Raw genomic sequence first — 19,101 nt, forward strand, 5'->3', positions numbered from 1 at the left:
AGCCCGGGGCGCAGCAGACCCGCCTGATTTCCCCGCTGCTCCCCTCAGCAGTGGATCTCCGTGGATCGGCCTGTTCTGCTCCCCGCTCTGTCTCTGGGGAGTCCTCTCACCCCCTCCCTGCACCTCTGGCCGGTACCCCAGCTCTTGTGTGCATAAATAAACAAATCTTTAAAAATAAATAAATAGGGCCTCCCCGGTGGTGCAGCGGTTGAGCGCTGGGTTGCAAAGCTGCCCGCGGCCTCTGCGGCGCCGGTTCGATCCCCGGCCACCGGAGGAGGGTCCCGCATGGCGCGCAGACCTCTCCTGCCGCCCGCTGCTCCCCTCAGCAGTGTCCTTCGGTCCTTCTGCCTGCTCTGCTCCCCGCTCTGGCTCTGGCGGGTCCTCGCGCCCTCCCGCGCTTCTGACTGTACCCAGTGCTTGTATAAACAAAACAAACAAATAAAATAAATAAATAAAAACATGCCTCTATTTAAAAAAATAAATAAATAAATAAAAAATAAATAAATAAAATGACCACCCTTGTTTGTTCTGTCCCTCAGTCACGTGTGTCCAGAGAAATAAAGGCAGGGCTGCTGCAGAGCAGCAGGGGCGGGGTGCAGCCCCCTCCTCCCTGGGCCTACCCCAGCTGTCCTCACCGAACTCGAAAGAGGGGCAGCGGCTGTGGAGCCTGAGCGGGGCAGAGGCAAGGGGCGTCTTGCTTCTCTGTGGCCCGTCTACACCTGCCCTTGGGGTGGGCGCATTTCTCACCCGCTGTCTCTTGGGGTGACCTGGCAGTCATGGGGATTCCGTGCCACAGGGCAGGGAGAATTGCCCATGCCAGCACAACGGGGTGAGCAGCAGAGCCACAGCTGCCCAAGACAGCGGGTGCCCAGCACCCACACAGGCTTTGCTGGGTCCTGGAGACCTGGGTCTGGGCATGGCTGTGAGAGTCACCAGGTGGGCATCAGGGAGGCCTGGCTGCATCGCACCACCTGGGGGTGTCCCCTTTGATGCTGAAGGCCCTTCTCCCCTGAACCCAGGTCTGTCCAGTCCAGGTGGCCTCCTCCACCACCAGGCAGTGACCCGGATCATGGTGCTGACCTGGCGTCTCACAGCTTCTGACGCCACCTGCCTGGAGGTGGCCCAGACCCCACAGGCTCAGGCCCCTCCCGCCAGGCTGCCTCCAACTCCAGCCACCACCCTGTGCTCCCTCCCATCAGCTGTAAAGTGGAGCCTCCCCCCAAAGGAACTCAGGAGCCCCGACAGTTTGCTGGCCACCATTTATTACGGAGGACGTGAGTGACCCTCCAGATGGAAGGTCATGGGCAGGTCTGGGACAGGCACTAGCCTCCATGGGGGTGGGGACGCACCAATCTCCCCAATCCCCACCTCGTTACCTCCCCGAGACCCTCCCAACCTGGCTCAGTGGCAGTGATTGCCCAGGGCCCTCCCCTCCTGTAGGTCGAGGTCAGGGTGGGGCAGGACTGAAGTTTCCAGGCCTGAGATTTCAGGGCTGACCCCCTCAGGAGGGGCACAGGGGGGCACCAGGGAGGCCCCCCCTAGGCGGGATGGACCAGGAGAGCAAGGCGGGGGCCCCTGGTGTCCACAACCAGGGAAGTGGTGCCCGCTGGCCTGTGCATAGCTCTCATCACCTACAGTTCTCCGGCAATCCTCTGGGAAGTCCCCAGGGAGGTGAGGGGAGCAAGCTGGGACTGGCAAGGGTATGTGGGGGGATAGAACATCAGCAGAGTCGCAGGCCCAGCCACGGGCTCCAGCGCGCAGGGACGACGGGCAGAGTTCCCCGGGAACCAGGGGTTCTGCCTGCAGCTGGGATCAAGAGAGCTTTCCCACAAAAGGCCTTAGGGACGGGACCCTCAGACACCCAGTGCGGGTGAGGGGTCACGAGAGCCCCTTCTTCCTGGCCCTGAGGGACGCCCAGAGGTGGCGTGAGGACGCTTGGAGCCCAGAGTGTTGGGTCTGGGCCCTGGGTGGCCCAGGATGGCGGTGGTGCCCCGCACAGCACCAGCCTTGCTGGGGAGGGAGCTGCCCCACATACCCTGATGCGGGCGCCGTGATGTCCCTTAATCCAACCGCGGAAAATGGGTTCTGTAGTCACAGGCCCGCCTGCCTCCGCCCACTGACTCCTGCCCGCCCCAGCTGGCACAGACTTTCCCGGCCCCAGGCCCTTTGTCCTCCACTGAACTGGAAACGAGGTGTCCCCAGAGCTGAAGATGTCGGGGTTTAATGTGTTACCTGCCCTGGGGAGGGCATGGTGCTTTTTCCTGGCCCTTCAGGAAGGAACGCTGACCTCCTGGGGAACGCACCTCGCACCAAGGCAGGGCTGAAGGCTGCCCCAGGCCAAGGGAAACAGCTCAGGGGACCTGGAAACAGCTCTGGGCCACGCGGCCTGGGGCCTGGGTCCCATAGCCCCACTTTGGGCCCACCCCGGCGCTGGGGTCCTGCCATCACGATGACAACCCTGCAAGTGTCGGCCTAACGCCTGGCCCATCTCCCGTGGGAAAGCCCTCTTAACTCCAGGTGCAGGCAGAACCCCCGGTTCTCAGGGAACTGCGCCCGTGGCCTCTGCACCTGGAGCCCGTGGCTGGGTCTGGGGCTCCTGATAATGCGCTGACCCCCCCCAAACAGAAACGGGCTAGAGGGGCGGGTCGGTGGTGAGCTCTGCGTGGGCGGCTGTCGCAAAGTCAGCTGCTTTTCCAGGGGCACAGTTGGTGGTGCCATCTCTGGCGTGGTGGCATCGCCGCCGCCCACTTGCCACTCACAAGCGCCCTATGATGGTGGGGTAGGGTTTAATAAGGTCAAAACCCGAGCCCCACTCCTGGCCCCCGCACTCAGGTCTGGGAGGCTGGAGTGGATAAGGGAAGGGAGAGAGCTGCCTGGGGCGGAGGCCTGAGAATGGCCACCAGGACAAAGGTCCAGCCCTGCTCTGGACCCAGAGCTGGGCCAGGATGCCCCTGCCCTGCTGGAGGCCAGCGCCCAGTGGGAACCGGGCAAGCTGAGCCCCCAGGCAGGAAGCGAGACCAGAGCACAAGGGAGCAGGTCGCCTCAGAGCAGGCTGCGGCTCCTCACCCCTGCGGGGCATGTCAGTGAACGCCCTCTCCATTCCTCCACCCCCCTCTGGTGAGTTCCTTCCTGGGAGAAATGCTGCTCGGTCGGTTTTCTGTCTTCAGGGAGACAGAGCAGCTGCCCTCGCCCTCAGCAGCGCGGCAGTGGTGGCGGCAGGCCCCGTCTGGAGCAGCACAACCGAGCCAAGGTTCACTGAGAGGCCAAAAGGAACAAAAAAGTTTCAACAAAAGTTGCGTGGCCACTGTGGAAAGGAAGTCAGGCCCTGCAGGGAAAGGAAGTTAGATGCGTGACCCCGGTGCTCCTCGAGCGGGGAGGGGGAGGGACTCGCCCAAGGTACAGCTGGAGGACAAAGACTCTCCCCCCTGGCCCACAGGCTTGGCCAGCCCCTGGGACGTCAGCCGACCACTCCCTGAGTGCTCCTCTCTGCGTCCTTCCTGGGGTTCCGACAGGGGAAGTCACTGCTCGCACTCTGCCCCCCCCAGCCTGCACCAGAGATGTCCATTGGCACTGCCCCCCCCACCCCCACCTGACTGCCCCCTGGAGGTGCTCACCCCCAGGGCTGCGCTGGCTGGGGCGGGCGCCATGCCCCCCAGTAAATGGGCTTTTTGACATCTTTGTCTGTAACTGGGCAAGGCGGCGGCCACAGCTCGGGGCGCCTGATGGGGCAGGAAGGACCTTTGTCACTGTGCAAGGAGTGGGAAGGCAAGCGGTGTTTGCACGATGGCCTGGGGGCAGAGCACGAGCACCAGGGCCTTGGCTACCAGGCTCAGGTCTGCCCTCCAGCGCCAGGGTCTGCCCACTGCCTGCAGTGACTGTGCACGGGCTGGGGTGGTCAGCGGGCTGGGGGCTGCAGCTGCTGACGACCCAGGAGGTGGAGGTTGGGGAAGTGGGAGCTGGTGGCCGGGCGCCCTTTCCTCCATGTCGTGAGACCCGGGCAGCCATGGCCCTGCTGGCTCCGTAGCTGTAAGCCAGTGAGGCGGGTGAGGCAGCACTGCCCAGTCCTCGGACGCAGGGCCCTGGTGGTATTGCCCTCCGGTGAGCGGGCTTTGCACCTTGGTCTGGGGCCGCCGGCAAGTTAAATCCTAACTGCTGTGGGGCCCTCTCGGGGGTGGTGAGTGTGCAAGAGCTCATGGCTTGGGCCCCGGCATGCTGGACGAGGAAGGGCCTGCCCTCATCTGTCTGGACCCCATCTGTGTCCCCGGGGCTGCCCTGGATTCCCAGGTTCCAGGACCAAGCCACTCGCCACCAGGGCTCGCCGCAGTGCTTCCCGAGGGTGGGTCTGGGGCGACAGCTGTGGGCATGTGGGTGCAGGGCAGACGCCTCCCGTGAGCTGGCGAGGGGGCTCAGGAGCCGGCCCCAGGGGAGGAACAACCCCTCCTCCCCGCTCTGCTCCGACTGCCAGGCACAGCCCCCAAAGCAAGCCCTGGACTCCGCACACCGCGCCCAGGGGTCGCCGCTGGCCGGCCGTGGCCCGCCGAGCCCGGGTCATGCTCCAGCGGCCTGAAAAGAAGCGGGTGTTTTAACGAGCGACCCTGAGGGCACCAACGGCCCAGGGGCTAGTGCTGGGGTGAGTGAGGGCAGAGGGCGGCTCTCTCCGGGGCCCAGGCTGGCCCTGCAGGGCGGCCTTCCAGACTGTCAGGAGAAAGTGGGGGACAAAGAGGAAAGGAAGCGCCCCCCGGGATTTAAACGACAGTTTTGAAAATGGGCTAAAACAAGTTAGATGTTTTTAAGGTTCTCTAAGTAAATGCTGGGGGGGCGGGGCTGCGGGGTTGGGGGAGGCGGGGGGGGGGCGCGGGGGCCGGAGGGGCACTGGGCGGGAGGTGCGGGGGGCTGGAGGCGCGGGGGGCGGGACGGAGGCGGGGCGAGGGCCTTCGGGCAGGAGCCTCCCCTCGCCGCTCGGCTGCGCGGTCCGCGAGCTCAGCCCATGAGAGCGGCGACCCCTTCGTTGCCCGAACCAGCCTCGAGGGCCCCGCCCCGCCCGCGCCCCGCCCGCGCCCCGCCCGCGCCCCGCCCCCAACCCCGCCCGCCCGCGCCGGAGAGCTCGGCCCCGCGGTCTGCGCAGGCGCCGCGGCGGCGCCGGGGGCGGGGCGGCCGCGCGCCGGGGGCGGGGCGAGCCCGCGCGCCTGCGCACTCGCCCGCCGCGCCCTCTTCCGGCGCGGCTCTTCCGGGCGGGGCGCCGGCTGCGCGTCTGGCTGCGGCGCCCGGAGACCGACGAGGCCCGACGCCGGCGCGGCCGCAGCGACATGGCGTCCGGCGGGGCTCGCGGGCCGACGTGGCGCCGGGGGCTGCCCCTCGGCGGCGCCGCGCTGCTCCTGCTGCTGCTCCCGCTGCTGCTCCCCGCGGCCGCGACGCCGGAGCCGCCCACAGCGGGTGAGGGCGGGGTCCGGGGTTCCGGGGGCTGGAGAGTCGGGGGGCGGGGGGGGGCCGGGCCGGGGGCTGGGGAGTCGGGGGGCGGGGTCCCGGGGCGGGGGGGGCCGGGCCCCGGGGGCTGGGGAGTCGGGGCGGGGGTCCGGGCCCGGCCCGGAGGCGGGGGAGTCGGGGGGCCGAGGGGCGGGGGGGCCGGACCCGGGGGCTGGAGAGTCGGGGGGGGGGGGCCGGGCCCGGGGGCTGGGGAGTCGGGGGGGGGGGGCCGGGCCCCGGGGGCTGGGGAGTCGGGGCGGGGGTCCGGGCCCCGGCCCGGAGGCGGGGGAGTCGGGGGGAGGGGCGGGGTCCCGGGGGGCGGGGAGGGAGGGGCGGGGTCGGGGGCGGCCGAGTGGGGGGGGCGGGCAGGGTCAGGCGCGGGGACTTGGCGGGGCCCCATCGGCGGTGTCCCGGGTCTGGGGCGGGGCGGCCTGCAGGTCCGAGCGCTGCGCGGGCTCCGAGGCGGCGGGACGGGCGGCGCCTCCCTGGGCCCTGCGGCCGGGCCGGCAGTGCGGGGCGGCGGCCCGCTTGCCTGCCTGATCCCCCCTGCCTGGCCGCGGGGGTGGGGGGGGTGGAGGGAGCGGAGGCGCCACGGGCCGCTGGGAGCTCCAGGCCCGTCTGGCCCCTGCACTCCCTGCTCCATCCAGGTGGAAGCGGCCCGAAGCGGCCCTCGGGGGCGCCTGCTGGGCCCCGGTTCGCTCCTCCCCCCAGGGGAGAGCGTGGCTCGCGCAGGAGTCCTGGGGTCTGGGCTTCCCTGCCCGGGGCAAAGCCCCCCGCACCCCCTCCCGCACGGCTGGTCGCTGCCTGAGCTTGGTCCTCGCGAGGGCGGGAGTCAGGGCTGTCCAGGGCGGCGGGCAGCGGGCACAGCTGTGGAGAAGGCGCCCCGAATCTGCCAGTGCAGGCTGGGACCCAGGCAGGCTGGCCCTCGTGCAGCCCCAGTCCAGAGCGCTGCAGCCAGCTGTCAGGGCAGGAGAAGGGGGTGTCCCTGCTGGGCTGAGAGTGCGTCTGCCTCTCTGCCTTTTTGTCCTGTTGGGCCCATCAAGGACTGGGGGGGCTCACAGGGGGGCCTTGTTCAGCTTGCTGCCTAGTGTGCTTGAGAAGAGGTGGTTTAGGAGCCTTTGGGGTGCTGGCGGGCTTTGGGGAGTCCTCATGGCCCCACACTGCTTGTAAACGGGACCAGACTCCATCTTCACCTTCACGTTGGGAGGGACTGCCTGAGAGGGATTGTCTGTTGTCCTGAATGGGGTGTCCAGAGTAGCTCTGTGGGGTCCAGGCAGAGGGGTTGGCAGTGAGGCGCTCTGCTTTCCTTTCCCGCCTGCTCCCCCTCAGAGTGGATGTCCCCGGTGTGTGACCACAGCCCAGTCCCCACAGTGCCTCCGCGCCGAGGTGGGGCCGACGTGGCTCCGGGTGCCTCGCCCCAGCCTGGCTTGGCTCTGCACACTCGCCACCGCCCGCCCGCGCTCTGCTCTGGCTGCACACCTCGGCCTGCGGCCTCCCCCAGGTCCCAGCGCCCTAGGAAGAGCCGTGGCGGGTGGGGGGGTGTACCAAGGGCGTTGTCCGGCTCCCCTGGCCGCCCCTGAGACACCTGTCAGCACTGCAGCCCGGCCTCTGAGCCGGATCGGTGTCCTCTGGCTGTGGGCAAGTTCAGGGAGAGGACGGAGGGCCCCATTGGCATGGGGGCGTGTCTGCCGGGACCCCAGGGCCTGGGGGGCAGGGTCGCGTGTCCTTTGGGTCGCACCAGCCCGCTCATCAGAAGCCACCAAGGTCGAGGCCCCACGAGGAAGCCCTTTGGCCCAGGTCCGGGAAGGAAGTGCTTCCTGGTGTTTTTTTTTTTTTTTTTTTTTTAAGATTTATTTATTTATTTATTTATTTATACAAGCACCGGGTACAGTCCCAGGCGCGGGAGGGTGAGAGGATTCACCAGAGCCAGAGCGGGGAGCAGAACAGGCAGACAGACGAAACACACTGCTGAGGGGAGCAGCGGGCGGCAGGAGAGGTCTGCGCGCCATGTGGGACCCTCGCCCGGCAGCCGGGGATCGAACCGGCGCTGCAGAGGCTGCGGGCAGCTTCGCAACCCAGCGCTCAACCTCTGCGCCACCGGGGAGGCCCCTCCTGGTGGGTTTTTAAAAAGCACCCTTGAGCTGGCCTCGCAGTCCCTTCCTGTGGCCTATGGGGGCTGGAGGGCTGGGCCCTCTGCCCTCAGGGCCGTGCTTGGCTGCGCTGTGAGTTGTGACGTGGCACTTACTCCTAGATTCCGGGGCGCGTTCCCCAAGAAGCAGGCCGTCCTCTCGACAGACCACCTTCTCCTAGACGTGGGTCCCCCACGCGCGCCCCGAGGCTTACTGAGCGAGCGTCCCCTGCACATCCTCTCAGGCCCCTGGCGTCACCCCATGGCCTCCTGGGCGCCCGCCGGGTACAGGCGTGCTTTGTCCCCTGCCGACCCTGACATGAGCTCCCCCCGCCAGGTTGTGCCCAGAGCACGAACATGAGCTGCGAGCAGTGCCTGAGGAACGTCTCGGTGAGTAGCGCGGGGGGCTGGGAGGCCTGTGTTGCTTGCGCTCGGTGTTCTAGCCGTGCTGAACCATCGCGTGACGTGGCCGCCCTGGCCTGGGCGGGAGCCCGCAGTGCGGGGGTGGGGGTGCTGCTGCGGCGCCTCAGGGGTCTGAGAGGCTCCTCGTCCTGGGGGCCTGCCCCGTCCGCGAGGCTCAGCATCCAGAGCAGGCGTCCGACCCGGGTCCTGTGAGTCCCGCGGGGTCTCCAGCTGGGGCACCGGCGTGGGTGGCGCGCGTTGGGCTGGCCGTCAGGCAGCGCAGGGGCGTGGGGGACAGTCCCACCCCACGGATGGGCCGTCAGGGCGCTGGTGGCGAGGGCTGCCTGGATGGGCACCGCGGGCCCCACCTCTCGCAGCCGCAGCCCTGGAGGGAAGGAAGCCCGCGGCCTGCGCTGGGGTCTAGGGTCCCCCTATTTCCCTCCCCCGCCCCGTCTCCGCTGCCTCCGAGGGTGGCCTGGGGGTCTCGTGCTGACGGATGGCGTGAGCAAGCGGGAGGACGTGTCTGGTCACCTCCGTTCCTGACCCGAGCCCCGTCGGCGCGAGGCCCCACGGCTCATGTCCCTGGGGTGCGCCAGGGGAGGCCCGACTGGCTTCAGGGTGTGCCCGGCCGCCTCCAGGCCAGCTCCAGGGCGGCTGCTTCCTGGGCCCCCCGGTGGGGGTTACCGCTGCCTCGTGAGCGGGTTCTCGAGCCTGAGCTCAGCACGCGAGGGACCGGGAAGGTCCAGGGGTGCCGAGCCCGGGCTTCCTCCGAGCCCGGCGGAGCTGCGGTGCCGCCCGACTGCCAGCGCTGGGGGTGGGCGAGGGGGAGGCTGCCGGGGGCACGCGGTGTCCGTCTGAGCCCCGACTGCGCACAGACCGCGCCTGCCGCGCGAGCGCCTGAGACGCGGCACCCCCGTCGTGCGGAGAGCGGGAGGTGGCTCCCGGGAAGGGCGGTCGAGTCACGCCTGCTGGCCCAGGACGGTCCGTGGAGGGCGCGTCCTCTGTGGCCGGGATGGGGGCGGGGGTCATTGCTGTTCCTTGCGCGCCGAGTGTTTGCACCCCGCCCCGAGCGAGGGCCGCCTGGTTCTCCCGGGCCCGGACGGGGGACCCCCAGCCTGCACTGTCAGGACCAGCCCAAGCAGCCGCCTGCGGGTGTGGCCTGGCTGGAGGCAGCTCAGAGGCCATGGAGGACGCGGGTGCGGCCGCGGGGCTGCACTGTGGCGGGGCGGGCATCTGTGAGCCGACGGCCCCAGCGCTGAGCCTCACGGGTGAGCGGCCAAGTCAGGGTCTCCCGGGGCCCTGGTCAGGCCAGCGCCAGGTGCCTGTGGGGGTGAGCGGGGCCTCCCGGGAGGAGGAGCCACGGGCAGGGGTCTGGGGGCTTGTGGGGCGCTGCGGGGCCAGGTAGGGGCCGGCGGGCCGGTGGCTTGGTGTCGCTAGCGTCCCTGAGGCGCCTCCGCGTGTCTTGCAGTGTCTCTGGTGTAGCAGCAGCAACACCTGCCTGGACTACCCGGTGACCAAGGTCCTGCCGCCTTCCTCGCTCTGCCGGCTGAGCGCCGCTCGCTGGGGCGTTTGCTGGGGTAAGTCCTCGGTCCCGCGGCCACTCCGCGCGCTCTGCATGTGGGAAGGCCCGGCGCCGGCTGCGAGAACGCCAGAGCGCGCCCGCGCCCCACGGCAGGCCCGTGTGACCCCGGGGAGCCTCCAGGGATCTGGGGCCCTGCTCCCCGAGTAGGGACGGCGCGTTTGATGGCTCCTTTTGGACGTCTGGGCGGTGGCCACCGCGGCTTCTGTGGGGCTGCCTGCGTCTGTGGCGTTTTGCTCCTGGAACTCGTTTTCGTGTAGTTGGGTTTCGTCTTTATGGCTCCCGGTCTGCGGTCCGGAGGCCCATCAGGGAGCAGTGAGCCCTCGGCGCCGTGGAGAGCGACTTCTGTGGGCGCAGCCTGGGTCACCTGCGGCTTGCTCCTCGGTTGATTTTTCTAAATGGTCCAGCACCCCCCGGGCAGCTGGGGCCGGCCGAGTAGCGGGCCGCTCTCTGGTCACTTGCTGCTCTGCGTCCCGCTGCGCAGTGTGGCTGGGCACCCTGCGCGCTTGGTGGGTGTCTGTGGGTGGACACTCCCCTCCGCTCAGTGCCCCGGCTCACCACCCGCACGTGGGCGGTCGCTCCGCTGTGTCTGCTCGTGCCTCGGCGGACACCTGACCGGGTGTCTCTCGTCTCCTGCTGGTGGCCTTCCCCGTGGTCCCTGCACGAGGGGACTCCTGGGCCCGGAGCATGTTCTCCTCGGCCTCCGTGGTCTGCCTAGCGTGTCTCATGCGTGGCTGGAGCCGTTCACGGTCCTCCACGCGACGCAGGGATCAGTCAGCCCCTCAAGCTGCCCGCACGTGACCTGCCCGGCCCCTCTGGTGGTGTGGGCTGGCGTGGGGCCGGCTCCGATGGGCCTTTTTCCTTAGCCACTGATGCTGCCACATCGTCCTCACTGGTGGACAATTTGGGGGATTCTCTCCTGCAGTGGGGTTGCTCTCTGGGCCTCTGGCGCTGGCCACACGGCACCGGACAGGTGGTCGTATCCTGGGGAGGGGCCACACAGACCTCGGGTCCACGGGGCTGGGAGGGGGTGCGCGCTGCAGGAACGAGGCTGTGTGTTGGGCTGACCCTGGGGCTGGCAGGGGCTTGAGCCTGCTGCTCCAGCTTTGGCGGGACGGGCTGGCCCCCTGGACAGGCAGGTCAGGGACCCTGACGGGCCTGTGAGGCCTCGGGAGCCCCCAGGGTGCAGGTGGCACAGCGGTGACACCAGCCCTCCCACAGGGCCTGCTGCCCTCGCAGGTGGTGCTAGAACCACTTTGTCCGGGTCTGGGCCGATCTTGGGGGAACTTGTTTGCATTAAATGTCTGTGTTCTTGGAGGCAGTGAGGTCTTCGCAGTTTCGCAGCTCTTGTCCTCAGCGGCCTGTGCTGCCTCCCGGCACCGTGCAGCCCTGGAAGCTTTGAGGCTTCTGTGCCACGATGCAGGTCCCTGGGGACAGTGAGGTGGGGGCCCCCCGGGTGAGCCAACGTCTGGGGCTCCGGGGGCCTGACCCCAAGTTTGACTCTCCAGTGAACTTCGAGGCCTTGATCATCGCCATGTCGGTGGTGGGGGGTGTTCTCCTCCTGGGGGGCGTCCTCTGCTGCTGCTACTGCTGCCGCCGGGGCCGAGGGAGCCGGAAGCCAGACAAGAGCGAGGAGCGGGCCATCCGGGAGCGCGAGGAGCGGCGGGTCCGGCAGGAGGAGAGGTAGCACCGCCTTCCTGTTCTCCCGGAGCACGGGGCGGGTCTTGCTGTCAGAGCCCGCCGGCCGGGGCGCCTGGCAGGCTGTGGTGGGGTGGGGCTCCCCACAGTCCTGCGTCCCAAATAAAACCAACCCACGTAACACACCCCTGTGGGGTGGCAGCCTCTGCAGGGCTGGGGCGTAGGCCTCATGAGCTGCACCCCGGTCTCCGCTGAGAACCAGCAGGCCAGCTGCCTGTGCCGAGGGAGCGAGGGGCGAGGCTGGGTGACCTGGGCGTCTGTGTCTTTCAGGAGAGCCGAGATGAAGTCGAGGCATGATGAGATCCGGAAGAAGTACGGTAAGGCTGCGCTGCCCGCAGGCTCAGAGCCCTGGGTTGTGTCCTGCATGGTCCAGGTGGGCTCTGGAGGCCTCAGGCCCTCTCCCGGAGCAGCCCTCTGGGCGACGGCTGCTCTCCGACCTGTGCACACAGCTCCTCCCTGTGGGGCGCCGACAGGCTGGCTTCGGGCCACAGCCCGAGGCCCCTCCCAGCCTCTGGGGACACATCTGCTGTTTGTTAAGAGTTGGTCAGAGCCGAGCTGGGCTGCCGCTGGCCCGTCGGCTCCTGCCCCCGCCCAGTGCTCCCTGCGGGCGGGTTCCGCCCATCTCAGGCCATGCAGAGGCCGTGGCCTCCGGCGTGCCCCAGCCGGGCACCTGCGCCAGACCCCTCAGCCTGGCGCCCCGGCTGCGTGTTTCAACCCACCAGGCTGCTGCTGTGCGAGAGGCCAGACTCCAGCAGGAAAACTGTCTACATTCTTTCCCAATTACGCATTTATTTTGAAACTCTCTACTACGAATTTTAGAGATTTCAGTGGCCCTAGAGAGTCTTTCCCACTGAAGGGGTCAGCCCCAAAGCTCGGTTTTCTCTGGTCAGGGCTCTGGGGCTCTGGGAACCTGCCGGCGACCGGCCACAGCCCCTCTCCTGTCTGCACAGGCCCTGCCGGGTACTGGGCTCGGCCGCTGGTGCAGCTTGTCGCTGGCGTCCTGCCTCCGGCCACCCAGGCCTCCCCAGCCGAGCGCATGTAACTGAGTGTTTTGTTTCCAGGTTTGTTTAAAGAAGAAAACCCGTATGCCAGGTTTGAGAACTGAGAGCCGCCCTTGGGATGCCGCCCTCCCTGCCAGACCACGAGGAGAGTCTGCCTGACCGCCTCTGCTCCCGGTCACTCGCCACCTTGTGCCTGTGGGTGGTGGCTCCGCCCTGTGTTGGGCAGCACCCCCACAGCCCACCTCTGGGCTCCCCACTGCCCGCCCGCGCGGCTCCTCCACCACAGGCAGCACCTCTGTCCTCCCGCCGTGGGGGCGCGGCTGAGGGTTGGTAGAGTGCGGAGGGTGGGGTACCCGGGTCACTCTCGGTCTTTTTAAAATCTTGGTTTTTCTCCCCCGTCCAAAAGATTTCACCAAAAACCTTTGCTGTCAAAGTTCATGCCATTTACTGGACGGCTTTTAACTTGCATCTTTAGAGGAACTAACGGGAGTTTCTCCACAGACACTTGAGTGATGTGTGACTGCTGGGCCACAGGCCCCCCGAGTGCAGCCCCAAGACCCTGCCCGGCGGCGTCACCTGGAGGTGGCGCTCTGCCCAGGGGTGCGGGGACCTGCCTTCCTGAGCTCCCGAGAGGCCCCCTCAAGCCAGGTCTTGTGCTGGTGCAGCTCGGTGGCTCCCTCTCCTGAGGGGAGGCTGGACTCCAGCTAGCCCAGCTGCAACCTAACCACCACTGGTGCCTTTCTGAAACTCAGAAACCCTGGGGGTCTCCCTCAGGGCTGGCTGCAGCCCCTAGCACCTCCTACCCCACACACATCCCTCCCCTCCCCGTCCCGCTGCACCAGCCAGCTCTGCCCGCGCTCACGGACACAGTGCCTGCACTCGCTCCTTCCCGGGCACATCGGCCCCCTTTGAGCCTTCGCGAACATTCCCTCCACGCAGCTGCCGCCTTTGGCTTCCTGCCGCTCGCTCGCTCCTGCTGGATGCAGCGGTCTGTGGGCGCCCATGCCCTGACCCGGCTGCAAGTGGCTGGCGCCCGCAGGGTGTGCAGAGGCCTCTGGCCCTGCGCTTTTTTCAGAGAGAGAGGCGAGCAGCCCAGACTGTGACCTCAGGATGCCATCACATGCCGCGAGCCTTAATTTTTAATCAGTTTCCAATAAACGGTTTAATCGATGTATTTGCTGCATTTACTTGGTGTCTGGTCCACTCAGTCTTGGTGGTGAGCGCCCAGTTCCCTGGAGGGTGTGGGCAGGTGAAGAGGCTGCAGGAGCTCTGTCCTCAAACTGTCCCCGGCCTGCCAGTGGACGGCGAGGGAGGCCTTGACCATCCAGCTCCTGGGGATGCAGGGAGGAGCCCAAGTGCAGCACCCAGGATGGGGGTGTCAGGCCAGCCTGCCCTGGAGAGAACTGCCCTGCACATGGGGCTAGGGGTGCATGTGGACAGGACCCTCCACCCTGGCACTTCTGTGTCCCCAGGGGCCTGGCACCTGCTGTGGGCACCCCCACAGAGACACAGGGCAGCTTGAGCCCCTGAGTACAGGCAGGCGGATATGCCCCGGGCTGGCCAGTGGTGGACAAAGGCCCAGGCAAGTGGGCCGGGGGACCCTGAGGGGTGCCCGCTGTGGCCCAGGCGAGGCTAGTCTGGGGGTCACTCTGGCTGTCCACCCAAAGAAGGGCCGGGGGCTCAGAGGTCATGTGGGGCCACCTGGGAGCAGTTCCCAGCACGTCCCAGCCCCTGCGTGAGGGAGCTGCAGGCGGTGGTGAGGGACGGGCTCTGGCCCTGCGTGGGACCGGCTGCTCCACTGACAACAGGAAAATGAGTTCTTTCCGCCTCTGGCCCACCTTCCAGGCAGCACGGTGCGGGCGGCGCAGCGGACATCGGGCAGTGACACGGGGGCTGCTCGCCCACCCAGGGGTCTCGTCGAGCTGCGCAGAGCAGGCTGCCCGGCGGCTGAGCTCCCGCTTCTCGAGAGCCTGAGTCGCGCGTGCTGGCCGTGCAGAGCAGCCCAAGGCTAGCCTCGCCATCGCCCTGGCTCCCAGAGCGCCCCGGGACACCCGGCCGGTCCCCACGTCGGCCCTTTTCTGCGGCTCCTTGCTTGGTGGGGGCCAGGCTACCTTGGAGCCCCTGGGTGCTCCCATGTGGCTGCTTCCTTTGGGCGGTCCCCCGCCAGCTGCGGGCGCCCTGGAAGGTCATGGACACGCAGGAGGCTGGGCCCCCCGGGCTTCTGCTGCCCAGGCCCGGGCACTGAGGGTGGGCCTTCCTGATGCGCCCAGCGGCCAGAGGAGGCGCCGCGGCAGGTCAGGGGATGCAGGGAGAGGCCCATTTCAAGCTGGCTGACCCGGAAGGGCCAGGCTACTGGCCCGGGACTGGGGCAGGTGGGGACACCCTGTCTGCCACGGCAGCGGCGCCTTCTCTCTGGACTGGGGGGCTGGCCAGCTCTGGCCTCCACACGTCCTCCAGCCCCGCACAGAGGCCGCCAGCAGCCCCGGGGCCCTCACTGGGAGCCGAGTGATGGGGCTCCGGGGGCCCTCTGCTGGGGCCCCCCACCCCCCTTCCGGGAGGTTTCAGGTCTGGCCCTTTGCCGGCCCCCGCCTGCACCCCCCCCGCAGGTGCCCCTTCCGCTGCCCTTCACGCCGCTGCTCACCTGGGGCCTGCCTGGTGGGCCTGGCCCTGCTCCCGCCTCTCTCCCGCCCTCCCTCTGCGCCAGAGCCTCACGTGCCCGCCTGGCCCTGCGTCCAGCAGCCGGGCCTGCTCTGCTCCCCCGGGGTCACGTGGCGTTTCCCCTTCTTTTTCGTGTGTCTGAAATTACTTCCTGAAAGCCCGATGCCGCCGTGGGGGAAGAGCGACGGGCCGGGCAGTCACCTCGGAACCCCCGCTCCTGCTGGCCACGCGGGCGGGCAGGCCTCGGCCCCACCGCCCTCTTCCAGTGTCTGCCCAGGGCAGGGGGTTTGCCTGCGGGGGCTCGTGAACTGCCCCGGCCTGCGCCCCGAGTCTCCTCGTGGGAGAGGCCCCGGGGGCCGGTGTCTGGCGCTGCCGCCCAGTGGCTGAGGGAGCCGCTCTGCGGCCCTGGTCTTGGCGGGGCCTCTTCGGAGCCCCTCTCCCACCGGGCAGGAGACGCTCCCAAGGGCTGGGCCCAGGAGGTGCCGCCACCATCAAGGACAGCGACGTGACGCCTGCCAAGCCGGGCCCCGTGTCCACACCCAGCGGTCAGCCGTCAAGGTGAGTGAGGTTCTGGGCCACACAAGGTGGAGGGAGAAGGCCCGGGCAGGCGCCGCTCAGACCCAGGCACCGTCAGGAAGGGTGGGCTGTGCGGCCACCCCCTGCCCGCTGTTGGCACCTCCGCGAGTGCTCAATGGCCTCACGTGCTCAGACCGAGAAACGCTCCACAGAGCTGAGGTCACTTCTCACTGCCTCCCCCAGCGGCACCTCCTGGTGGCCTCACTGGAGCCACTGCTGTTATGCACATTCTCCACCCAGCCCCCTGGGGGGGCACCTTCCAGAACGAAGGTGGTGCTCACCTCAGGTTCGGCACAAGCACAGACAACCCCACTCAGACGCACACCCCAAGAGGATTTGGAAGGTATCGTGGCCCAAACTGTGAGACTTTCTGGGGGGGGACAGGGCAGGCTCCCACTGCCCCAAGAGGCCTGAGAGCCTGTTTGGAGCCGAGCTGGTTGTGACTGAGGTTCCCACCTGCCAGCAGGTATGCAGCAGCACAGGTGTGCACAGGTGTGCACAGGTGAGCAGGTGCCTGCGTTCCTCTCTCCTCTCTTCTGGGCACACCTGTCTTCCCTCGCCTCCCAGATGTGGGGCAGGAGGGGAGGAGGCCTCACTGTCACATCCGCCTGCCCTGGGACGGGCCAGCCACCGACGGGCTCCATCTCCGTCCGCTTCACACTTGGTGGTCTGGGCTGTTTGAGCTGATGTGGACGTTGTCGCAGCTATCAGCATTTTGCCTTTTTATCCTCTCTGCCTTCGGCATGTCTCTTACAAGCGCCGTCTGCTTCTTGGCTCAGGCAGCTGTCTCCTGAGAGGGCCCGGACACCCTCCTGCTGCCTGACTGCAGGTGCTCCCCACAGGGGCTGCCCCAGGTGACACTCCCACAGAAGCTTAACGGGGCTCCTCTCTCTGCGCCCGTTGAGGGTCTTTTAAATATAAACCTGGTTTTTCCATGCGGATCATGGATGGAAAACTGTTTACATTTTTGAAAATGTCTCGTTTGCCTCCCTGTCGGCCCTTCTTGCCAGTGCAAGGACCTGGGGGCACTTGCTCCCGCTTTCCTGCTGTCTTGGTGGTTTAACTCTACCTTGATTTAAAACACCAAGAGACGGTGTTTTTGGCTCACAGAGGCAGTCCCCGTTGGGGCTTCCCATGTCAGTGCCCTGTGCCTCCCTCCCTGCAGTGCCGCGTCTTCCTCTGGGGCTCTCGCGCTTCACCCCCAGGTCCCCTCTCGCGCAGGGAGGCTCCCACGCCGCCCCTCTGGGCTGTCTGCTTCCAGTCGCCCACTGTATTTGGGGGAGAGTCCGTGACAGGGGTCAGTTAACTTCCCACCCTCCCGCTTCTGCCGCTAAGTCCGATGGAGGCTTCTTGTCCTTCCAGGGTCTTGCTGATGTTTTGTCTTGGGTTTCCAGCAGGTGTGTTATCGCGTATCCAGACTTCTTTGTGGGTCACTCCCTGGCTGGGGATCTAGCTCGTGCTGCAGGAGCTGCAGATAGTTTCATAGTGCTGACGCTTCACCCCTTGTGCCGCCAGGGAGGCCCTCTGCTGGCCTGTTCTTTCTGCTGCTTCTGGGACTCCGCTCCACCACTGTGTCCCAGCCCCCACCATACTGCGCTGTCTCTAGGCCTCTGGCTACATTTCCCTGTATTTCCCTCTGCTTCTGTCTGATTCCTTCTCCAGACCGGCCTTCCAGCTCACAAGCCCTCTCTTCCATGGTGTCTGATCGGCTTGCCCCACCTACTGCTCTCGTGTCGGCCTCTGTCTCTGTGTACACATCTTCACTTGTTTTGTTTCCATAGATTCCACTGCTCTGTTGAACATTCTCACCTGGTCGTCTTGCCGCTGGACACGTTACTTCAGGACACGCTGAGGTCTGTCCGATGGCACCGGTGCCCTGTTCTCCCGTAGGTTTATTACTAACGTGCGTGCACGTAGTAATTTTTTCCCTTTGGTTTTCTTGCCTATTTTCTTTGTTAATTTTTATTTTATTCTGAATATTATGTATGAAAACACTTTAGTTACTGGGAGATGCTGGATGGATGAGGCTATTTTTCTCCAGAGATTCCCTGTTGCTTCGTGTTGGTGTTGCCATGGAGAGTGGACCCGCTTCGTCCTACGCGGGGTCAGCCTGGGTGAGGGCAGGTCCTGTCCACACCTTGCCTTTCTCCCTGGCCCAAGGTCACAGTGCTCCCAGTGGGGGTGGGTGAGTTCCCTGGGAGTAGGCGGTGCTAGTGCTGTCTCCACTTCTTGTCACTGCATATGGCACAGAGTGTGCAGTCTCATGCCCCCACCCCCCGTGTGCAGCAGAGAGGCCTGTGAGGACATGGGGAGAGGTCTGAGGGCAGCCAGGGAGGCCTCCCCAGAAGCCGGCCTTGCCAGGACCTGGCCTTGGACGCCCAGCCTGGACTAGGGGTGTCGGCGCCAGCCTGCGGGGCTTTGTTGTGGCAGCAGAGCTGACCCAGACATCACACACCTCCCCAAGGGCCTCAACGGGAGTCTTCACTTCCTTCTGGGATCTTTGCCCTCCAGCTTCTGTTTTTGTAACTGAGATCTTCAGACTTCCAAAATATTTTGTGCTATTTTCTGGTTGTTTAAAACCATACTAGGGCCTCCCTGGTGGCTCAGCGTTAAAGACAGCGCTATCTGTTGCCAGCCACTGCAGCACGAGTTCGATCCCCCGCCGGCCAGGGAGCAACCCCTAGGGCGCAGGAAGGGTGGGCTGTGCAGCCACCCGGTCTCCCCGCTGCTCCCCTCAGCAGTGCTTTTGTTATAGGACAGGGAGAGAGGACCACCCTGTTGCACTTTCGGTCCGCCTGCCTGTTCTGCTCCCCACTCTGTCTCTGGTGAGTGCTCTCACCCCCCACCTCTGGCCCGCACCCCAGCTCTTGTGTGCGTAAATAAATCCTAAAAGAAATAAAACCATACCAGCTTTATGATTTGCTTAGGAGCCTCATCAACACCATCTGACCCTCTTGTCCTCACCGACTGCTTCGCGTCTCTGTAATGGCGGCACCTGAGCTGCGCCGTCTGTCACGTCTGCGTTACGCCCCCCAGGCGCTGCCCCCACCGCCGCCCGTCCCGCAGGGGCGCGCCCCCCAGCAGCCTCCTCAGCCGCCTCTCCCGGCCCGGCGGGAGCGGGAAGGGAGCCGCGCCCACGCGGGTGGCCGGTACCGGCAGCTCTCCGGGGCGGCGGGCCACAGGCAGGAGCGCCCGAGGGGCCGGGGCTTCTAAACCGCCCGTCCTGGCGCCTGGACGCTTCGCGGGCGCCGCTCCGGCTCTGCGGCGGGAGGGCCGAGCCGCCGGGCGCCCGCCGGGCCTGCCCGAGGACCCGCCCCGCCCGCCGCCCCCGCCCGCGGACCCGCCCCTGCCCGCGCCGGCCGGACGGGCGGAGCCACCGCGGGGCGTCCCGGGCCCGGCGCGGCAGAGGCGGGGGAGGCGCTGGGCGCGGCGGGGCCCCCCTCGGGCCTGGGAGCCCGGCCCGCCCCGGGAGGGAACCCCGCCCGCCCCGCCCCGCCCGGCGCCCCGGACCCCAGCGCCGCGCCCCGCCCCCGCCCCGCCCCGCCCGGCGCCCCCTCCCGCCCCGCCCCGCCCCGCCCCGCGCCCGCGCGCCGCCC

The 19,101-nt window shown here is 67.3% G+C and overlaps 1 protein-coding gene across 1 annotated transcript; it reads left to right on the forward strand.

Moving 5' to 3' along the window:
* The first annotated feature begins 5,306 nt into the window (after window positions 1-5,306).
* PTTG1IP (PTTG1 interacting protein) lies at window positions 5,307-13,471 on the forward strand. The gene is made up of 6 exons (XM_037524856.2): window positions 5,307-5,433; window positions 7,929-7,981; window positions 9,462-9,570; window positions 11,081-11,255; window positions 11,541-11,587; window positions 12,332-13,471. Exons 1-6 carry the CDS (start codon window positions 5,307-5,309, stop codon window positions 12,373-12,375), a joined length of 555 nt encoding a protein of 184 aa, XP_037380753.1. The 3' UTR covers window positions 12,376-13,471.
* The last annotated feature ends 5,630 nt before the right edge of the window (window positions 13,472-19,101 follow it).

The sequence above is a fragment of the Talpa occidentalis genome, unplaced genomic scaffold (genome assembly GCF_014898055.3).
Source record: "Talpa occidentalis isolate TD23 unplaced genomic scaffold, MPIMG_talOcc4v2.1 talOcc4.4, whole genome shotgun sequence".
NCBI lineage: Eukaryota > Metazoa > Chordata > Mammalia > Eulipotyphla > Talpidae > Talpa > Talpa occidentalis.

Bases quoted from the DNA above. Each gene is read 5' to 3' on its own strand.
- PTTG1IP (XM_037524856.2), top strand. From the start codon at position 5,307: ATGGCGTCCGGCGGGGCTCGCGGGCCGACGTGGCGCCGGGGGCTGCCC. The intron at 5,434-7,928 runs GTGAGGGCGGGG...TCCCCCCGCCAG, and splicing joins GCCGGAGCCGCCCACAGCGG to GTTGTGCCCAGAGCACGAAC. The intron at 11,588-12,331 runs GTAAGGCTGCGC...TTTTGTTTCCAG, and splicing joins TGAGATCCGGAAGAAGTACG to GTTTGTTTAAAGAAGAAAAC.